Genomic DNA, 21,682 nt, shown 5'->3' with positions numbered 1-21,682 from the left:
CCGGTGCCTCCCTCCCAGCACTTAATTCCTGCCATCCAACTTGCCCGCTCACCAGTTTCTCTCCAGTCTCAGGGTCTTGAGTGTCCCACACACTGTGGGCCCAAAGGTCAGATCTGTTAAGTCGAATCGCTGTCCTGTCTCAAGCAAATGCCTGCTGCAGAGACAGCAGCCGGAGGGGCGAGGGCCAGTCACGCAGTGCTGATCCTGTTGCCCAATTTGTGCTTCCTCTAGACACCGGGGGCTGGTCCATGCCTACGAGTTTGCAGTGGACCAGCTGGCCTTCCAGAGTGCTCTTCCCATCTGCCGGTCATCCTGTGTCACCACAGCGGGTTACAACTACGACCTTGCGCTCGCGTTTCCCTATGACAGTATTTAGGGAGTAGCCTCACTTGGGGGCAGGGCGGAAATGGGAAGAACCAATGTTAGGAATTTGACAAGTAGGCAGAGCTCTGCCCCAGGTTGTAAGTGTTTGGGGAAGAACACCACCCCAGGGTCCACTTGTGTGACGCCGCACATTCCTGAGTTGCCTTCGCCTTTCTCCTTTGCCCGCTTCTTTTCCTCGAGCGCCTGTGAAAAGCGGGGTTTGTCAGGGCTTGTTTCACCTTACTCTGTTCCTTCTGTCTTACGGTTTTGAGTGCCTCACACTGATGACTCAAATTCATACCTCCTTGCCCTCGCACACCTCCTCCAGCTCAGCCCACACCTGCTCCCACCTGTCTCAGGAGTGGCCCCCCAGCCCGAGCTGGGATCCCCGCTCTCCTGGCCGCCTCGTGGATTTCCCCATATCGTTGTGTACACTCAGCACAGGGTCTTGCTGCAGCTCTCCAGATCAGGCCCGGCCTTATCACTGCTTCCCAAGGCCCCTCTGTGCCTGCTCCTGCCTGCTGGCCAGCCTTCCAGTCTCCAGACCTGTCCTCTCTGGGGGCCCTTCTGTGTGCTGGGCTCTGAGCCTGCAAGGCCCCAACACCCACCCATCCTTGGGATCTGAGAGCCAGTGTTGGGTCAGGGTGGTCTTCTCTGACACATCTGACCACCATCCTCCTCCATAAAGCTGGGGTGGCACTTCTTTCTCCTGGCTCTTATCGCCATTCATGATTATGTATTTATACAACTACTTCATTAATGACTGTTCTGCTTCCTGTTGTGTCTACCGCATGTGATACAAAGTAGGTATTTTCTACATGTTCATTGAATAAACAGCCATCCTCCCAGTGGGATGGAAGGTGATTCTAGGGCAGAGAATGAGAGGAAGAGCTGTCAGAGGAACCATGATCTTAAATCACTGAGATAAACAGGGCAACAGAAGAGAACGGTTGTCCCATTTGATCGATAGCCTCCATTTCCTAAGGATTAGGAGGGCAAGCTGTTGATTACTCTTGATCCAGGTTGTTCTCAGCAGCAGCCACCTGACAGACCTCAGCTTCTCAAAGCAAAGAACTGACAGAATTACAAGGGAAACAACGTCCTCACTCAGTGGGCAATCAACAGATCGAATCGTAAAAATATTTAAGGATTGGAGGATTTTTTTTTTTTTTTGGTAATTTACAAGCTCGATCCGATAGATTTAAACATAGTTTTGTACCTTTTCAAATACCCATAGACCATGCACAAAAAATGACCATGTATGAGACCACAGAGAACATCTCAGATTGCAAAAGACCATATAGGCCAAATTCGGTGATCACAATCCCCAAAGCAGTAATATTAGACATCCGCAAAAAGCAAAATAATGAAAACATAAACACACTCCTGGAAATTCCAAACACTCCTGAATTAACTCACTTTTAAAGAGGGAAATAAAAATGGAAAACGAGCTCTCTAGACCAGAGTGACAGTGAAGGCACTGAACATCAAAATCCCGGGATGTGGCCAGAGGGGACAGACAGGAGCTGTGACGTTATAACAGAAGATCAGACAGACTGAAAATAAGTGAACTCCACCATCACCTCAGAGAGCTTAAGAAAGATGACAGTGATCCCAAAGAAAGTAGAAGAGTTAAATAAGGATAAAAGCACACATTCATATTTAATTTCAGTAAATAGAAAACCAACCAATAGTAAAGTTTACCATAAAGCCAAAAGCAGTTTTTGAAAAGACAAAATAGACAATCTTGATTAAAAAGGCATAAAGGACCATCAGAAACAGAACCGGAGGAAGTGGGCACAGTGGGTATTTCCTCATGGGGACGGTTGGCCACACTCCTCTAGAGAGCAGATGCTCTCCCGCCGGCTGTGAGCGCATCACGCTGGCGACCGCGCGCCTTTCCTCAGCACCCTGGAGCCCTTGAGTCGGGAAGGCTTGGATGGTTTCCCAGCTTGGTTAAGATACTCGGTCATTACAGATCCACGTCCGGCCAGAGAGGACGGTGGAGCCGAGTGGGAGCTGCGGCTAGGAGGCCTCACTTACCCGTGCAGAGCACGCTGCTTCCTCGGGCCACCTTCCTGGGAGGCAGCTCTGTCAGGAGGGTTGTCTGCTTCCTTTCAACCAAATTCCGCCACCAAGGAGGCCAGTCTGCAGTCAGCACACGGAGTATTCTATTTACTGTCATTGGAGTGTGGTGGTCTGACCCCCTCATGACCTCGCTGAATAAGGTTTCCGTCCCTCCTAGTCTTCATGCAGCTGGACCCCTGGGTAGAACAAGGCGCAGTCCTTTCCAGGTGGCGTCACAGTTCATTTTGCATTCCTTCTCCCTGCCTAGCTTTGTAGGAATTAAAGAGAATTCAAAAGAAGTTAGGCCCAGAAAAGTTTATCAGGATTAAAGAGTTTTAAGCTGTTGTTGCTCCCTGCTAACAGCTGGTCCAGTGCACAATTTTACAAGCGCAGGGTTGGTTTGGGTTTTTTCCCAGCCTGTTTATAATATCTCCCATTCCTGAAAATTGCCTGGGTTTTGTGAAGGAGAGTTTATCAGACCCAAACTGTAATCTCCAGGTACACCCACCTGAGTCAGTGTTTTCTGCTGGAACAAATTGGCCTGGTAGGGAAAGGATCAGAGTTCCTTTATAAACCAACGTTTACCCAGTGACTTAAAAAAAAACCTTGGCCCCTATCCACCCCTTCTGCTGAGCCCGTCTTACCTCTGTCCCCGTTGTCTGTTTTGAGGGAGCTTCTGTGCAAGTTCTGAGTCTTTAGTGGATTTGTCATCTCCTTTTCTTCTGTAGCTCTTCTGCTTCTCAAACTCTTCCGCTCTGTCTCCCCTAACACAAGACGCTCAGATGCTGCTGGGGGAGCCAGAGGCCGGAGGCCAGAGCTCTCATGTCTCGTCTTCAAATGCTGTGGGCCTTTGCTTTGTACTTGGTCTGTTGGTCTAATATTAAATTTTTAAATGTATTCATTGCTCCCGTTTCTTTCACCCGGGCAAGGTGGACACGCGAACCCCCTGGCATACCTCTTTCCCGGCTCTCCCACCCCTTGCAGATCGCACCACCTTGCATGGTGGCCTCGTTTTCCAGTCCACGGTTAAGTAGTTTTTCCCAGAACCACCACTACAGGGGTTCCTAGCCTAGGATCCAAGAAACTCACAAGATTAAACATGAAATTGTGCATGAGTGCATTTTCTGGGAAGAAGTATGGCTCTGTCATCAGATGCTCAAAGGGGACCGCAGCCCCCTGAGAATTCCCTCTCTGCCACTAGACTGTGCTTTTCAGTCCAAGCCATGTGCTGCCGTTGCCCAGGCGAGAGCTGCTGTTTGAAAGACTCCAGGGAGGCCTCGCTTCCCCTGCGAGTCAGAGCCTCACCCTGGCTTACTGGGTTTCAGCCCACCAGAGGAAACACTGAATTTCACTGAGAGTCGAGTTTTGGTCCTTTCTGAAAGGGAAAGCTGACAGCCCCTTAGATGAAGCCCTCTGCCCCTGTATTTCTCTTCAGAACTAGAGGCCCCACATTTAAGGGGAGAGTGCTGCCCACTGTGCATTTAAATGACAAACACCAGCCACTGCAAACCCACCACTTATCCTTGTAGAGAAAGGGCTTCCCCTGGTGAGGACACGGCCTTCTACTGAAAACCATCTAGTGGCCTGCCACTATGGCAGGTCTGTGATAATGGGCTTAGACAGGAGCTGTCTCCTGCTTCCTCACTCGGGGCCTTTGCTTTGAGCAGCAGCTGCGGCAGCCGTGAGCTTCGGGTGCTGGCCAGCTCGGGCTGCAGCACACACAGACCTGCCCGCCTCACCCCGCGCGGCCAGGCCAGATGGCTCCCTGGCTGCTGCTGCGGGGGCCTGCAGCGATTTGGACGGGCTGCCTCTGCTGTGTGATGGCAGACTCCCTCTCGCTGGGCTCCAGCGGGCGCCATGTGAGCCCCAGCTCGTCTTCAGCCTCTGATGTTGAACATGGGCTTCCAGCAGCAGGCTTTCGATGGCTGTGCACCCGGGACCTTTTCTTTCCCTGGGAAGGGAGGGACACTCCTCCCTCCCCTGCTCCCACCCACTGAGCCCGTCATGTCACATCTTTTCTTCCCCTGCTCAGAGCTGGGACGAATACTGCCTTGTCACTTCTCCAAGATGGAGGTGGCAGCAAACCGCTTTTCTGCACATCCCTCACCCTTACTGCGCCCCATGAACCACTCTTAGGGTAAGGACCGGAACCTAGTCCCTTGCTGACCTGCTCAACAAGCAGATTAGAAGGGTGAGCAGCCACGGTGTGGCCATCAGTCTTCAGTCCTGGAGCAAGTTCCTCCACCACGGAACCCCTGCTGGCACTTGGTCGCTGAGTCTGGAAGAGCCCGGAGACAAAGGCAACGCTGGCACCTAGGAAGTTGTGTTTGAAACCCTGGCTCCTCCCACTCCACTCTCCAAGGCCTTCCCAAGGTCACAGTGTGGGAGGACAGCTTGCAAAGCAGGTGTGTGCAGAACCCTTGCCAAGGCAACTTGTATTTTTAACTCCCCATCAGCCTCTGTAAGTCGCTCCGCTGTTCACAGTGCCGCCGAGTGTAGCTTCAGCCTTGCTGACTGCAGGCGGGTGGGACAGGTTCAACAGCTCAGTGACAAGGACGGGATTCATACATAACCTGTCTCTCATTAGCAAAGCACAGAATGAACCTTCCAGGCCCTTGGACCAGAAAATAATGGAATTGTTTTGTTATAGTCTAGCAATAATTCCTTCCCTAAGAGGGTGCTTGGCCAAAATTGGAAGCTGTTGTCCTCTTACTCTGTTCCCTTATCCATAATTCATGTTTAACGTGGCTGCAGAATATTGCCCTGAGCTCATCCTATTAGATTTCCATTACATAGCCCTTTTGTAAGCCTACCAAACTGATGTGTTTGTGTCGAATTGTTGTGTTCATTTAACATCCAAAAGCTGAGTTCTGGTAACTTTTCCCCTTGGTAATATGGCAGTGTAGGACTAGATCCTGCTTTCCATCTGATTCCTGGCAAATGGGTGAAGCACATGGTGACCTCACCCCCATCCCGCAGGCTTGAGGACACTGTCCCTGCTCGTCTTCTCCACCCACAGCCTGAGGCCCTCCCAGCACAGACTTAGCTTCCTCCGAATATCTGACTTAGCATTGATTTCTGCCTATTTCCTTTTAGTCAGAGGTAAATTCCTGTGAGAAGGAAAGCTGTTAAGCACATTTATTGATTTCTCAGCTTGCCTGTTTCAGAACAAATTTCAGTACAAACTGAACTGATGAGCCAGCCCATCCAGGGAGGGGGGTGGGGGTGCACACCTGCCAGTTCGGCAGGTAACAGGAGCCGGTTCTGGGCCACCTGCCTCCGTCCTCCACACAGACGGCCCTGCCCAGATGGCCATCCTGAGACCTGTGCCTGGAGCAGTGAACTTGGCCTTTGTTAATCCAAGGCCTGCAGCCCGCAGCCTGTGGGGAATTAACTACCCTTTCCAGGAGCGGGTTTGCACCAACTGATAGGCAGCCTGCTCGCTCCCCGATGACCGAGTGCGCAGAAACAGTCTCATGCAGCTGGGTCCTGGGAGCCGGGCGGGCGAGCCCCAATGAGCCCTGCAGCCCATGCTCTGGAGGAAAGGAGCCCTAACCCACCAACTAGATGACACCCTCAGTGACTGAACAAACTGGTTGGCTTCTGAGCAGCATGGACTGGTTCATGGTGAACCAATCTCATCCTAATGAGCCGTTTAAGTAAGCCATGGCCCAAAGCTTCAGAGACATCAGGCTGGCCCTCAGTGGTCTGCCCAAGGGAAACGTTTGATGTGTGCCCACACCCTCGGACTAAAACTTGGAGCACTGGGGCTGATGAAGGATTATTATTTATAAAAACTGTGTTCATGAACTGCCTCTGTTGAGAAGAACAAAGTCAAAGCAAATTGGGAGAGTCCCAGAAAATCCAGGTCTCCGGTAGCCATGCCAGCCATCCTGAGCTCAGTGCTGCTGTGGGTCCATCTCAGTCACTTGGGGCAGGAAGGACAAGCGTGTGGGGAGGCGGGAGCGCATGCCTCTGCGAGGCTGCAGGGGTCCCTGGGGACGCTTCCTAGACAAGAACTAAGTGGCAGCAGATCCGTCCAGGGGACTTTCTAGAATCATCCTGCTGGCAGCCAGGAAACCCAAGACACTGCCCAGCTGCAGGGAAGGCCGGGGAGTGAGCAGGGAGGCCCGTCCACTGGCCCAGGAAACCACCCAGGGGTCTGCTTGCTGGTTGTCAGGGCTGCTCTCCCACTAGGCTGCCAGTGCCTTGAGGGGAGCCCTGTCTGCCCATGTGAATGCCAGCACGTTGGTGGAAGTGCAGAGCCCCACAGGGACTGCAGGCTGCCCTCTGCTCCCGCCCAGAGATGGGCTGCGAGGCCCTAACCGCCCGCCATACCCGCAGGGCAGCCCCAGCTGGCGTTCTGCAGGCACAGTGGGGTCAGAGGCGCTTGCTCACCTGTGACAAGACGCAGGCCAGAACCTCGGCAGCAGCCTGCCCTCTGAGGTCGTGTTTGCACCGAGCAACCAGGGCTTCCCAGGCTCCCCGCCGCCGAGGAGCGCCCCCTGCCTTGTGCTGTCCTCGCGGTCCTCCGTGCTGCGCAGCCATGCTTGCCTGAACGCGCCTTGCTGTGTGTCTGCTTTGGTTTTTAAAAAGATTTAAACACCAATGTTAGCCTCACCCCAAGCAACTTACTTGCTTCTATGTGCATGCAACAGCTCTGGAAGGATGGCGAGGAAAGGGGCTGATGGGGCCCAAACGTGCATGGGATAAGGACTGCGGCATGCCTTTCTGTACCTTTTAAATTCTGAACCCCAACGTGTGTTTATGAGTAAGGTAAAGCACGCTTAATATCAGAACTATGAATCAGAGATTCAAGAATGCAAATGATAGGAGGCCTTTCTTGGAAGACTAGAAAGGCGCCTCCCAGTGAGTGTCGATGGAAGAAACCGAGCATGTCTTGAACGTGACTCCCAGGGGAGGCCTGGCATAAACAGTGATGAGTCGTCCACAGCAATGGCAGCCCCGGGCCCCAGGTGAGGCAGCAGGTCGCCCCGGCACCGCCAGCCCTCTGCTGACTCATGGCCAAGGCCACCAACCAAGACTTTTGTCTCCTTGCCCCCACCACAGCCCATCCCCAAATCGGAAGGTGACAGCTAGAGTTGGGGGAGATGCTTACCTGGGGCACTCACCTCCCTGTTGTGCCCAGTCTCCAACACTGCCACTGACTGCAGAGTGCTGGCCCCATCCTGCCAGGAAGAACCATGGGCACCCCCAGTCTGACCACTCGTGGTCAGGAGCTGCGCCGAGTCAGCCGGCCAGACGTTGAATGTCGGTGCCCCCAGCTCCACCAGGACAAGTTCAGCGGACCACCCCAGCTGGCACAGGCCGAGGGCCCCAGACGTCTTCCCTCCAGGCTCATATGAGGTCATGACACTGGGGAGGCCCACCACCCAGGTCCCAGCCCCCACGGAGCAAGGAGTTGCTCTTCCTTACTTTACTGCCCAGGATTGAGAAGGCAGATGAATCCTCAGCTCTTACCAGGGAAATGAGCAAACACTTTACCCAAAATAAGCCAAAAAAGGAAAAAAAAATTCCATCTTCCAAACCAATCTTTGAAAATTAGTTAGCTGCTGCTTGCTTCTCATATTCGGCCTCCTGCCACCAAATGGCCAGGCCACCTCAGTGGACATGAGGAACAGACAGGAGCCACGTTCATTAACAAACCCTTTTTTTAATTAGAGATAAAAACAGCAAAGTCCCACATACCAGACCCTACAGGGAGAAGGAGATGGGCAGAGGAGTGCCAACTATTTACAAGAGCCGCAGCCGAAGGGCCCCACGCCTCATGCCTCCAGGCTGCAGGGAGGCCGCCTGCGCAGGGCAAAGAGTGCACTTTCCTGTGGGGCGCGGCCGTCAGTGGCAAAGGGCCATGGCTTCCACGTTAAGGAAGCGGACGTGCATCTTGGTCTCGATGTCAATCCCCTGCCAGATCTGGAAAGGATGGAGGAGTGTGAGAGGGTGACCCCGGCTGCCTCGCACCGAGCAGCCCAGTTCCTCAACCATCTCCCTGCCCACCCTCCCCCGCCACCCACTGCCCCCGCCACCCACTGCCCCCGCCACCCACTGCAAGGTTCGGGGTGGGGGGGGCAGGTGAGCAGCAGAGGCCTGTGTTTCAAGACGATGAGCTAAGCGAGGAAGCAAAACTTCCATCTGCCTTTTTGCTGGTTAATTTGGCTCTGACATTTGGATTCTCTCTGAGATTGTCACCGCAAGTTATTATTAAGTACAGAACCCAGGCTCTTAGTTGAATCCCACCCACCACTTCAGGCTCTGTGATTTTCATGCAAATTCCTTAACCCCATTAAACCTCCTTTTCATCAGTAAAATGCCAGGACCACCACCTGTGCTGCCCACATCCCAGAATGTTGCAGGGGCTCCAAGGGCATCATCCACAGAAGTATTCTGTGAACTGTTAGGGGCTGTGCAGTTGGAAGCTTTCACGAAGCCATCATCGTTAATTAAAAGGTCACAACGGTTTGGCCTTTATGACCTCCCTGGGATGGGAGCTCACGCCCAGGAAAGGTAGTGCTGCTCAAAGACCACGTCCATCGCCACATACCTGGTACTGGTAGTGCCGTCACAGCCCATTCTGGCCAGGGCCCAGGGGACATTTGGGCTACCAGACCCTATCTGCCACCCGACAAAGCCCCACCTCTCCAAGGACTGTGCACTCGCCAGCTCCTTGGCCACTCCAGGTCCAAGAGGGCCTCAGACAGAGAGATGGTGGGAAGGAGGCAAACAGAGAGACGTGGTGGGCGGTGACTTCTCAATGTCTCCCTGCTTATATAAGAACTTCAAACTTTCAAGCTGCCACCCTCAGCATCTCCAGGGACAGCCCTGAGGCTGCAAACAGGGAGAAATCATTTTTTGCTCGCCCGTGGTCTCCCAGGTGCTTCTGGTCTCCGGCACCTGTTCTGGGTATTGTGAGGATGCAGAGAAGGCAGATCTGGTTCCAGGTGAGCGGCCCTGACCTTTGTTGGGTGGACCAAATGTCCCCAGGGAAAGACACCTGGATACTCAGGGTGGTTTCTGCTAAATGCCAGGTGGAACAGGGTTGCTGGTAGGGCTCAGGAGAGGGAAAGAGAGGGACCAGCTGGGCAAGAAAGGCCCCCAGGTGCAGGGACGGGCTTGGGGAGCACTAGAGGCATGGCAGGGGCAGCCTTTTGGGGAAGAAGTTGGTTTCTCAAGCAAAAAAAAAAATCCTCCTCCTTCACCCTGCCCAGCTCTGGGGTAGGGCCTGTGTGCGGGAGTGAGAGCTGCCAACCTCCAGCCCAGAAATCCCCTCCAGTCTTCCCAACATGGCCCTGTTTGTGCTGCCAGCCCCCGCTCTCACCACTCCTGCCTCCTTGGCATTTGTTGACGACTGGCTGGGTTAGTGGGCAGGTCAGAGGAGACCACCTGGCCACGCTGCCCCTCGGCTCCATGGGGCTGTGGGCACCCGAGTCCCTGGCCTGGCTCCAGGCACAGGCCCATCAAGCTCTCTGGGTGCCCCTGGGCAGGCTGGACCCAGAGCCTCTGGGCCCCGTTCCCCCGACTTCCTGTTGTCTTCAGCTCCCGGAAGGTGTGGGGCGCTGCTGCTGGGGTGCTCAGACCCAGAGTGCTCAGAGCAGGGTGGGCTTATCCCCTGCCACGGGGTGTCTGCCAGTCAGAGCGGCGAGGGGGCCTAGTTCCCAGCCAGGGAGCACGTTTGTAACAGCGAAGGCCCAGCGATGCCTGAATGTCGAGTGGGGGCTGGAGAGTCCCCTGCCTGAGGCTGGAAGAACGGGCAGCCATGTAAAAAGTGCCATCTACAGGGCACAGTAAAAGAAAAGCTAGGGGCAGAACCTCCAGTTGGCTCCAGTGTGTGCTTCTGAAGAAAGCTGGTACCCATAGAGGCATAGAACATTCCAGAACCCCAGTTCTGACTGTCAAGGGGGATGCTTCTGAGAAGGGGGACCAGGGCCTCGTGCAGGAGAGAAATAGAGTTTTCCTTGTATGCCCTTCTGCACTGCTTAAATTGTTCAGCCCATGTGTGAATATTATCCTTTCAATAAAAAGTAAGTGAAACCAGTTTACATTGTTTTAAAGGCTGTGCCCTTTCCACAGAGACGCCTGTCTCCTCCTGACCAGGGTCCCCTCGAGCCCCCACCCCGGCCCACGGCCCTCCCTCTCCACCTGACACCCACCTTCAGGAAGTCGTCAAAGGTGATCCCCTCGTACACCTGGTCAGGCTCCTGGGGACAGAGCGCACGGCAGTGAGGGGTCCAGCAGGAGACTGCACCCCAGCCCAGAACACACATGGTGGGGCCTGTTTAGGTAGAGTCACGAGAACTGGATAGTTCCCCTCTGCTCAAGGCCAGTCACCCTGAACTCCAAGGTCCCCTTCACTGGCTGGAGGGGGATGGGAGGAGGGTGTGGGCCCCCGGGGAAGACCGAGTAGATGAGGATGGAAATGCAGGGGGTGGGCCCAAAGGCAGGGGGCTCGCCCTCCCACAGAGCCCCCCCTCCGCAAGGTCCCAGCAGTACAGCCACCTTTTGACGCTCCTGCCATTTCCTGGCCCCGCCTCCTCACAGCAGCCTTGATAGGAGCCAGTTCTAGGCTAATCTGAGCTCACAGACCACTGGGGAAAGGGGCAAGGGACGAAGGGCTGGCCTGTGCGGCCCACCCCTGGCGCCCAGTGAGTCACTGATAACGTCGGCCTGCCGAGCCATGGGCAGCGCCAGCCTGTCTGCGTCTTCCCTGCTCTGGGCACATGGGGACCTCAGGGGATGAGAGTGGGGCCCCTGCCCCTGTGGCTGCCGTCTCAGGCTCTGTCACAACCAAGTCTCCAGGACCTTCACCCCCGCCTGCAGCAGCCTTTGTGACTGAACGTCTGGCTGACGTCCCAGTGCCCATCGAGAGACCTGCTAACAAGCTCTCGGTCGTCCATGCTATTGTCACCACACAGCCACCAAGAAGGGGGCGATCTATACGTGCCAACACAGAAAAGGCTCCCAGACAGGTAGACAGTGGAAAAACCAAAACCAACAAGGGGCAGAAAGATGTCTGCAGATCCCCTGCGTGCAGGTTTCTCCCTGCGCCACTAAGCAGACCAGCACGCCCTGCCCTGTGCGTCTGCGAGGTCAGGACAGGGCAGAGGAAGAGCCAGGCCGTTCAAGCCCACATCTGCACATCAGACGTAAACGACATGCGTGTACACACTGGTAGAACAGCCCACCAAGCCGGCTCCCCTTGGGGTCGATATGAAGCAGGGCGAGGGCAGACCCTTCTCTTCTGTACCCCTCGGAAACTCGTTCCTCCGTGTATTTCAGAACAGTGGGCTCTCTGCTGCACCAGGCACCGTCTCGAGAGCTTTACGGGTGGTGTTACTAACATTAACGGTGACTCCACAGCCCCCAGGTGGGTTCGGTTCTTCCTCCCATTTTACAGATAAGGCCACTGAGGACCGGAGGCAAGGCCACCTGTCCCGCTGGGAGCCGCAGCCTCCGTGTGTGTGATAGGGTCCTCCCCCTGCCCCTGGCCCTGCAGTTTCCTCTTTGTACTTCTTTTAATACAGAAAGCAAATCAATGTATATATTTTTAATTTTATCAAAGCCACCCGTTCTCAGACACCTGGGCCAGCCCTGTCCCTGGGGCTCCCTGCTCTTTGTGCCCTGGGCACGGGGAGAGGTGGCTGCCCTCTCCCTGCAGGCAACCCCAGGGCCCCAGGGCGGCCAAGGAGAGCTAATTAGACAAGGCCCTGCTGGCCCGAGACCAGGGCTGGAGGGTGGGCGCCCAGTGGCAGGGGGTGAGGGGAAGCACCCCAGGCTGAGACCCCAGCCAAGCAGCCCTACCCTCGGGCCGCGGAAGCCACAGAGAAAGCACTTTGGAAAGATCGTTGCCCCAGTCAGTAAGCAACTCTGCAAGGCCATTAACGTGGGGGTGATGGATCGTGTGTCTGGCTGCGGCGCGGGCAGAAATGTTAACGTCCTCAGGGGCCAGATGGTATTGAACGGCTGCGGCTGCCCCTTGCTCACAAGGGCACACAGCTCGTCTGTGTTTATCTGGCTGACAATCACACGAGAAAGTATTTTAAGATTACACAGAGGATCCACAAGTAAAGAAAGACGCCTGGGACACACACCGGGAAGCCAGCCTCAGCTCCGAAATGCCTCAGCTTCCGAGGCTGTGCGGATTTTATGCAGATCAGCAGCTGCCAGCTGCCAACAATTTTACTACAGCAAATTAAAAAAACTGTTGCCAATTGAAACTGGAGTGGGACAGGGAGTAATTTAAAGAAAGAGAGTGTAATTAAATCAAATGGGAATTTGGCTCGACAACCCAGCGGGGGATCCCTGTGCTCCCTATGGAGGTCACCAGCCCTTTCTGCGGCGGTTAACTGGCTGAGAGGGGTGGCCTCACCAAAGCCAGAAGCCTCCCCCTGGGCCCCAGAAGCAAAGTACAGGCCAATAAAATGGTCACAGCCCGCCGGGCCCCGTAGCCCCTGATGACAGGCTGGGGCACAGACAGCAGGTCCCAGCAGGAACCCGCCCCCCTCGGGCTGTGGTGATCTCAAAGCCAAAAGGTGTCTGGAGCGACAGCCACTTTAAATACACAGGAGCGAAGAGGGGGTGGCCTCAGTGGGACCACCGAAACCCTCGGGGGAACACTGAGATGGTCCCTAGGGGCTCAGGGCCACTGTGTCAGGATGACCAGGCTGTACTGGTCCTACAGGGGTGACTACTGAGCACAATAAAGATCGCTGCCCCTGAACTCCAGAAAATTCTTTTATGTCCCTGAGCCTCAGTTTCCCCCCCAGTAAAATGAGGCGCTGTATGTGGAGTACACAGCATGGCGTCTGCACATGCCGTGTGGTCTCCCTACGGGAGCCGAGTGTATGGGGCCCCCGGCCTGCCTGGAGCCCCCTGGGGAGTCCCTCCAGGAGCCCCCACACGCCCACTGCTCACACGGGCAAAGGACCAGTTACCACTCCACTTACCATTTACGGGCACAGCTTGCTTTATTGCAGTTCGCAGATACTGCCTTTTTTACAAAACCCTCCACCAGCAAAAAGATTACAACTCGCCAAAGGCTGAGACGATGTTAGCATTTTTTAGCAATAAAGTGTTTTTAAATTAAGGTAAGTACATTGTTTTTTAGAGATAATGCTATTGCACACTGTCGTCTGCAGTGTAAACCTAACTCTTATAAGCACTGGGAAAGCAAAAAATTTGCGTCTCTCACTTGATTGCGATATTTGTTTCATTGCGATATTCGCTTCCTTGCAACAGTCTGGAACGGAACCTGCAATGTCTCCGAGCTGTGCCTATTCCTGTGGCCCCTAGTGCAATGGTTCTTCCTCGGGGGCGATTTTGCCCCCCACTGCTCCCTGGGACATTTGGCAACGTCCAGAGGCATTTTTGGTGGTCACAATTTGGAGGGTGTGGCTGGCATCTAGTGGCTAGAGGCCGGAGATGCTGCTCGACACCCTACAACGCCCAGGACGGCCCCCACACAGAGAGCTGCCAGCCCCCGTGTCAACGGTGCAGGTGAGGACACCCTGCTCTGACTTGCCTGAGTCCGTCACAGGCATGACCACGCCAGTTCTGAGAAATGACCCGGCCATTTCTACACCAGGGTGACCCTGACGAGCCTCAAGGAGTGGCCGGCATTTGTGTTCATGCTCCCGTGGTGGCCCTGCCTGCCTTCCCACCCCATCACAGCTCCACCTGCAGCCCCGGCCTGGAGCACCGGTGGCGGCCTCAGAAACACCTCTGGTCCAATCCTCTCGCGCTCTCCTTGGACCAGCGAGGGACTTCCACCCTCTGCAGCACACACCCTCCACTCCCGGCTCCTCCTGGACCCCAGACCACATGACCCCACACACCCCCTCCCCGCCACTTGTGAATAAATTAAAGCGAGCCTGTGCTGTGCGCTCACCGGGCCTGGCAGTGTGCCAGGTGCTCTCCTAGAGCCCAGAGAAGCTGCTTGGCTGGGCCCACAGGACCCCAGAGCCAGGCTTCCCTGCCTGGCCCTGCTCTCCAGGTTGGGACCTGTGGTCAGTCTCCTGGGAACAGGAAAGCAGGGAGGGGTTTCTGAGCTCTGCTCTGTGCCAGGCTGGGTAGAGTGGCGAGCAGGACAAGTATGGTCTGGCCTTCGAGAAACAGGCTAACTAGGGCAGGGTGGTGGCGGTCAGCAGGGGTGGGGTGCTCCCCTCCACCCCAGAGCGCTCACCATCTGCCCCACACAGACGCTGGCCGCCTCCATCATGGCCCCGTCGGCGATGGAGCGAGCCGACTCCTTCTCGATGTGGGGGTTCCCTGAGAGCAGCTCCTCCACCACCTGCCAGGCGGGGCAGAGACAAGCGTGACCTTGGGCCGCTATCTATGCCCGGGACGGGGGAAGGCGCCAGGAGTCCTGGCGGGCGAGAAGCATACTTTACATTTCGATATTCTTCCAGGGTGATGCGGCCGTCGCTGTCTGAGTCATACATGTGGAACAGAACTGGGGTGGTGGGGAGAGAGAGGGGGCTCAGTCAGGCAAGACAGGGCCCAGGTCCCCTGCTTCCCCAGCCTTCCCCACTCAGAAATCTACCTCGAACTGAGCAAAAGACACTGAGAACGAAACCTAAATGCCAAAGCCATAGGGGTCAAGGGCAAAGGCCATGGGGCCAGCCTGACCACTTCCTGGCGGGTGACCATAGGCAAGTGACCTCACTTCTCTATGCCTCAGTTTCCCCATCTGTCGACCTCATGGTGGTGCAAGGGCTGGTGAGCTATGATGGTGGATCAGGACCAGCAGCCGCCTGGCACACTGAGCGTGGATAACTTGACAGTATCACTGACATAAAGCCACATCAGTGTTATTTCAAAGTATCATGCCTGACAGACCCAAGAGGACGGCCATCATCATGGCCCTGTGGCAGGTCACAGGCCCCCTGGCTGATCTGAGCCAGCCCAGGACGCCACGAGGGACATTAGCACCTCCTCTGCTTATACCACTCTTAGTGATGTCCCCTTTGTTCCTTTACTGACATCACTCAGCATCCTGCAGCCCAAGAGGCCAGAAGCTGAAGGGGAGGGGACCTCCCGGCCCGGCTGAGCCTCGGGCTCACGAAGTCCCCTGCACGGGCATTATCCGGCACTGACCAGACACCCAGCACTGTGCAAAGCGCTTCACAAACCACTTTAGTCCTCACATGACCCTGGGAGGCCAGGGCTGCCCCGGGCCCAGCTCACAGACTGGGCTGTGAAGGTCATATAAGTTAAGGTGCTTGCGCACAGCCACCCTGGTAAGGGAGGGGAAACCTGGGGTTTGGACCTGCATCTGTCCCATTCCACAGTCCCCATGGCCCCCGTGACCTGGTCTTTGGAGCAAACAGTAAGCTGGGCCAACACCAGGTGCCCCCTGGTCCGGAGCGCCACAGGAGGGCTGTGGGACGCCCAGCCGGGCAGTTCCCAGCAGCCCTCATGTGCACGATCCAGATCTAAATACATCCCGGCCGCCATGCTTACAGTCTCCTCGGCCCAGGCTGCCTCGGGGTGGGGCAGAAGGATGTCAGGAGTCATGGGAAAGTCCATGGGGGAAGGAACACGTGATGCAGGCCACTGGGGACACTGTGCTGCCAGCCAGCCCAGATCACAACCAGGCACGCTCTGGAGCCCAGGGCCCAGCGAGGCTCCTCCAGGACAGAGCAACCTGAGGCCCCGCGGAGGCCAGTCTTGGGAATTCTGCACACTCCAGCAGCTTGTGCAAGAGCGAGGGGGAGGAACTTCCAGGGAGCACCTCCCGTGCGCACCCCCATGCAGGGCCGTGGCAGGACCTGGGGGACGCAGCCCATCCAGGTGTAGGCGGGGAAGGGTACCAGGATTGGGGCACGCACATCTCAGCTTCTCTTTCCGGCACAGCTGCACCTGCTCCTCGTCCATGGTGATGTCGATGGGCCGGAAGTAGGACATGATGGTCAGGAAGTCCTCAAAGTTGATCTCGTCGGCCACGCCACTGGGCCCCTTGCGCAGGTTCCTGTGGCGGCAACAAGGGCAGGGTGGAAATGAATTAAAGCCACGTCTTGTCCTTTCACTACCAACAGCTCACGAGAACTCGGCCCTTCTGGGCACACATGTGCCCAGATGGTTGTCTGGCCTCGGGGTCTGTTTCCCAAAAAGCTGCTCGTGGGGACACCGGGGGCCCCAGAGCCCCCATCATGGGACTGCAGGGAGACAGACAAGAGCACAACTGCTGCTGGGATGGAGGGCTGCCTGGGCGTGCTGCTCCTACGTGGGGAGACTGAGGCACCGAGCAATCCATAACTCACCCAGGGTGCCTCTCCTGACCCTTTCCTTAGATCAGAGGTTAGCAAACTGCAGCCTGTGGGCCACATCCTGCCTACCAGCTACTTTGGTATGGCTCATAAACTAAGAAGGGTTTTTATGTTTTTAAATGGCTGCAAAATGTTTTGGAAAAAACCCCGAAGAATAACAGTATTTCATGACAAGTGAAAAAGAACATGAAATTCAAATTTCAGTGTCCAAACATAAAGTTTTATTGGCGCACAGCCACACCTATTCATTTGCTCACTGTTGGGGGCTGCACGAGGCTGGCTGCGGAGCAGCAGAGCTGAGAGGTTGTGACAGAGACCATGTGGCCCACAAAGCATAAAATATTTGCTCTCAGCCTTTTACAGAAAGTGTGCTGACTCCTGCTCCCCGTCAGTGTTTGCAGTTCGAGTACAGTGATGGGCCGCGGGCAGCACTGAGGGGCCTGTGTGTGACCACAGAGCAGGTCTCCCCAAGGACTGCAAGTTTTTAATAAATAGGGCAGGTCGAGGGAGTCCCTATCGAAGTGCTTTTTTGAAGGGACAAGAAAGGGCTCGTGCTCCAGGCGGGGCTCAGGGAGGGGGCACGGGGTGCTCAGCCAACGTGCCTTAGCGTGTCGGAAAGCCACCAGCACGGGTCCTGGCACAGAACAGCTGTTGAGTAAACAGCTCAGAGATGACCCCAGCCCACCAGGGGCCCCTGACCCATTGCTGCCAGACCCTCAGCACTAACCGACCCCAGTCGCGACAGCCGACAGCTGCTGACGCACGTTGCCACTGGGCTGACAGCTGAGGGGTCCCCCACCCTCACTGTGCATCCTTGCAAAGGAGAAGCTCCGAGCTGGCTCAGAATGACTGACAGGTAAGGCCTGGTGCTTGTAAGTTACCTGGGTCCCCCTGGGTCACGACTGCACCTCCATTTAGTGGAATATGTTTGCGCTTCTCTCCTGAGGGGCCCGTCTACTCCCTTTCAGATCCTGACTGCCCCTGAAGTGTCCATCGCACTTCACAGTTTACAGATCTCGCTATTCCTAATTTTCCATTCCAGGAGATTTTCCAGAAACAGGTGGATCCCAAGCCTGGAATAGGGAAGGTAGATTGTGGAACTAGAAATCTGAGAGATGAGACGAGGCGCTCTTCCCCACGCTCGGGGAGCCAGGCTTTGAGTGTTTTCCACAGTCTCCCCTTAAATCTTCTGTCTTATAAAGTTCCCACTGCTCCTCCTGACAGATTGTTAATCACCTCAAAGTCCTTGCTGTCAGGGACACAGGCCAAATTTACAGGGCAGGAAATCAGCCCCGGATTTACGGGCTCCTCAGAGGTACTTCTCACTGCACTTGGTCACCCGTCCTTCCCAAGAGGTTCCGGCTGCAGCAAGAGGGATTAAGATTAGCTCCTGGGAAAATGTGACAGGGCTGGGGGAGAGCAGGCCACGTGTCCTTCTCCAACAAGGTCGAGCCCCAGGCTGCTTCGGCATCAGGACCCGATTTAGGAGAAAGGGGTTCCTTCCCCTCCTAGTGTCCCTGAGAGGTCCATCCACACGGCCAACATCATGGGCTCTAAAAGCAACAAGAGTGCAAGGGCTGAGGAAACCCAGACACAGCACCTGGAGCCAGCGCCACCTGCTCCCCACTCCGTTTCCAAAGTGGGGAACCCAAGGTCAGGGTTGGTGAATGAAAGAATGGGGGCTGCAGTCACATTGGCAACCCAGCACGAGAACGTTCTTTTTGCAAGGATGCCTGATTTAGAGCAGAATTTTCACTTCCTTATCTTTCTGATGATTGCATAAGGAATGGAGGCCCTGGAGGTGGGGACGAACCCCACTCGAACTGCCCTCCAGGACTGCCTTCTCTGCATACTGTCCTGTTCCCAAAGGGTCTTGGGAACCAAGGATGATGCTGCTGGTCTTGAAAAGGAAATCCGTCTCCAGCAGCCCCTCCAAAGTCCTCCCTTGCCTCCTTCAGGACGAGCTGTGAAGGATGCACAGGACACGCTGGGGCTTCGCTGCAGCCCCCAGCTGTCCCAGGTGCAGACTCCGGGAGCCTTTCCTTAGCCTCCCCTCCTCGGTGACTTGCAGGCTGACCCCCAACTCACCCGGCACAACCCTTTCTCCACATCCAGTTTTCTAAGCAGCTGCCGAGCCTGAGACCCCACGACCTGCGGGGGAGGCGAAAGCCGGCCCCTCCCCAGCACTGCCCCCGCCTCCTGCTACCTGCGTCATCGTCGGGGGTGGTGGAGGGGGGGAAATTCCCTAGAGCAGGTGCAGCGTCACGAGCTGCCCTCGCTGCAGACCCATGAGTCCCCCGACTCCCTCCCGCCAGGACCGCCCGTGCAGTCGGTCACCAGCTTCACACCTCCCGTCTCTGGGATCCTGCCTGTCCTCTCCCGGCCCCTGTCCCGCCTCCACCCTCCCCCGTGGGATCCTCCAGCCCTGCCCTCCACATGCAGCCAGAAGGGGCTTTGCAAAACACAAAGCGGATCCTGTGGCCCCCCTGCCCGATGCCCTGCAGGGGCTCCCCCAGCTCTCGGGGAACCTCCACCGCCCTGCTTGGTGCCCCAGGAGGGGCAGTCTCAGCCATTCACCCCACGCCTCGCCACCCCTCCCTGCCGCACTCCCCTCCCTACATCCCCGCAGGCTTGTTTCGATGTCCGTCCACTTTGGGACGCTCAGTGACGCCTCCAACTCCACACCCCAACAGCCTGTGTCCACTCCACATCAGGGGCCTCATCTCCCACGCCGGCACCTCCCTCCCCCCGATCCTGCTCTCGCTCACTCGGGCCCTGGCTTCCGGGTATACCCCCCTCACATGCCCCTGGCAGAACCAGGATTAGAAAGGAGGTGGGGACACTGAACCCCACTCCCACCATCCCCATTGACTGTGACCTTGGACCTTCCCTCTCTGGCAAACGTGGCAATTTCCTGTGGAGGTTTCTCCGGTGTCGGCTCCCTCACCTCCACCCCCAGATGCAGCCTTCCCACCCTTCTCCCTTCCCGGGTGTCTCAAAGCCACCCACAGCTCTCCATCCCGCTCAGCAGCCCTGGCTCCAGCCTGGGGGGCCGCAATACGTCCCCCTCCCTGGGCTCTGTCCCCTACAATCCACGGGCAGCCAGAGTGACCTCTACGAAATGCAAACCTGGTCCACACCCCACCTTAAACCCATCAGTGCCCCCCATCGCTGCTCCAAGGTCGAAGTCAAGACCCCTCCTGCTGGTCTAGGAGCCACCTCTCACCACGCTCAGCCCCTCTGCACTCCAGCCAGGCCGCCTCTCTGCCACTCATGCTCCTGGACTCCCTGTGCCACCAGGCCTTTGCACATGCAGTTCTGTTCTCCCAGAGCACCTTCTCTCCCTGCTTGGCCTGGTTAACTCTTAGTCATTCTCTCCTCAGGCCTCATCCCACAGGCCCTGGAGGAAGCCCTCTGCATCTTCCAGGGCAGCCCAAGGACCCCCCACCCCATCCTGTCAAGAGGTGAGGCTCAGAGAGGCTCAGTGTCCTGCTCAGGGTCCCACAGCCCTGGCAGAAGCAGAGCTGAGCGGCTCAGGCTCATACAACTTAAAACCGATCAGGGAGCCACCTCCCGTCTTCCTTCCTTCCCTTCCTTCCTCTTTCTGCCAGTTCCCCTGCTTCTCAGCCATCTTGGCAGACACAGGGTGCCAGGCCTGGGGCCCTGGCAGCCGGGGAGGATGCAGCCACCCAACCTCCTCCACGGAGCTTCAGACATGGTGTCTTTCAACCTCAACAACAATGGACACCTGGGGGCACGAGCTTCGGTCTGAGCCCCAGCTCTGGGATGCTGGCCAAGGTGCACCACCCTCTGTGCCTCAGTTTCTCCGTCTGTAAGCCAGGGCAATAGGCACAACAACAGCTAACCCAGTGCTGGGCACACATCATCTCAGCCCACCCTCACCGCCACCCTGTGAGGCAGGTGCTATCACCACCTCCATTTTATAGACGAGGAAACCAAGGCGGCTCCAAGATGGCCCCCAAGGAGCCCTGTCTCCTGGTATTCACGCCCCTCCAAGTGTGGGGTGACCTAGGGACCTACTTCTACGGAAGAGAACACAGCGGCAGTGATGGGATGTCCCTGGTGAGGTCAGGCTACCGAAAGATGGCGGCCCTGTCTCCCCCTCTCTCACCTGGCCGTCTCGCTCTGCAGGAAGCCTGTGGCTGCCGTGTGGGAGCAGCCCTGTGGGTGAGTCCCAGAGAGGCCTCCAGCCAAAGGCCAGAGAGGACCCCGAGGCCTGCCGCTGACAGCCAGGGCAGTGAGCTTGGAGGCAGGGCTCCCCAGGTGGGGCCTTCAGAGGCCCAGCTGATGGGAGCCCACAAGCCCCACTAGGGTGCACCCAGATCCTGATCCCCAGAATTGGTGCCATAATAAACACTTGTGGCTTCAAACTGCTAGGTCTCGGGATAATTTGTTACGCGGCCAGAGCTAACTAATACAGGGGCCGAGAGAGACCGATGAGCTGCCCAGAGTCACCCAGCTGTGAATCCAGACTGTGACCCCAAAGCTGTGCTCAGAGTCCCTACCCAACACAGCCCCCCTTCTCTGCGCCAGTTTAACTGTGAGAAGTGACTCCCCAGGGACAAAGTCACCTGCCATCGGGAAAGGAACGCACCTGTTGTCGAAGAAGGCACGGATGATTTTGGATCGGATAGGGTTGAGGTCCAGGTCCGGGACGTTGTTGAAGTTCTCCTTGCTGGGAGCCAAGGCAGACAGCACCGGGAAGAGAGCGAGCAAAGGAAGCGGGCGTGAGACCAACGTTCATCACTCATCAGGCTACGGTTCCATCCTGAGCAGGCCCCCCAAGAACAGTCCCGAGGCAGGGCTGGGGTCCGCAGCACGGATGCGCCTCCTCCCCTACCTTTGGACTGGCAGGAGCAGGGAAGGGCTGGGGGCATAAGATGCCTCCGTGAATCCAACAAATGCCCTGGACATCCACCTCCAGAAAAGTGCAAGGACACAGACATGCC

The 21,682-nt window shown here is 56.5% G+C and overlaps 2 protein-coding genes across 9 annotated transcripts in view; one reads left to right on the top strand and one right to left on the bottom strand.

The window, feature by feature from the left end:
* FBXW8 (F-box and WD repeat domain containing 8) overlaps positions 1–3,327 on the top strand; it is a 114,016-nt gene extending 110,689 nt beyond the window's left edge. The window contains exon 11 of the mRNA XM_070627156.1: positions 232–3,327. Within this exon, the coding sequence (XP_070483257.1) occupies positions 232–376 (145 nt within the window). The 3' untranslated portion in view covers positions 377–3,327. The remainder of the gene's footprint in view (positions 1–231) is intronic.
* Positions 3,328–8,084: 4,757 nt separating this feature from the next.
* TESC (tescalcin) overlaps positions 8,085–21,682 on the bottom strand; it is a 46,041-nt gene continuing 32,443 nt past the window's right edge. For 2 of the 8 annotated variants that reach the window (XM_008515469.2, XM_070627160.1), the window contains exons 3-8: positions 21,328–21,408; positions 16,275–16,414; positions 14,835–14,896; positions 14,627–14,734; positions 10,599–10,646; positions 8,085–8,364 (exon numbers count right to left, since the gene is read on the bottom strand). In XM_008515469.2, the coding sequence (XP_008513691.1) occupies positions 8,287–8,364; positions 10,599–10,646; positions 14,627–14,734; positions 14,835–14,896; positions 16,275–16,414; positions 21,328–21,408 (517 nt within the window). In that variant the 3' untranslated portion in view covers positions 8,085–8,286. Of the gene's footprint in view, positions 8,365–10,598; positions 10,721–14,626; positions 14,735–14,829; positions 14,897–16,274; positions 16,415–21,327; positions 21,409–21,682 lie in introns of all 8 variants that reach the window. The other 6 variants (XR_011541832.1, XR_011541831.1, XM_070627158.1 and 3 more) reach the window with 6 other exon arrangements.

The sequence above is a fragment of the Equus przewalskii genome, chromosome 7 (genome assembly GCF_037783145.1).
Source record: "Equus przewalskii isolate Varuska chromosome 7, EquPr2, whole genome shotgun sequence".
In the NCBI taxonomy this organism is placed as follows: domain Eukaryota; kingdom Metazoa; phylum Chordata; class Mammalia; order Perissodactyla; family Equidae; genus Equus; species Equus przewalskii.
This window is presented reverse-complemented; position numbering and strand designations above follow the sequence as displayed.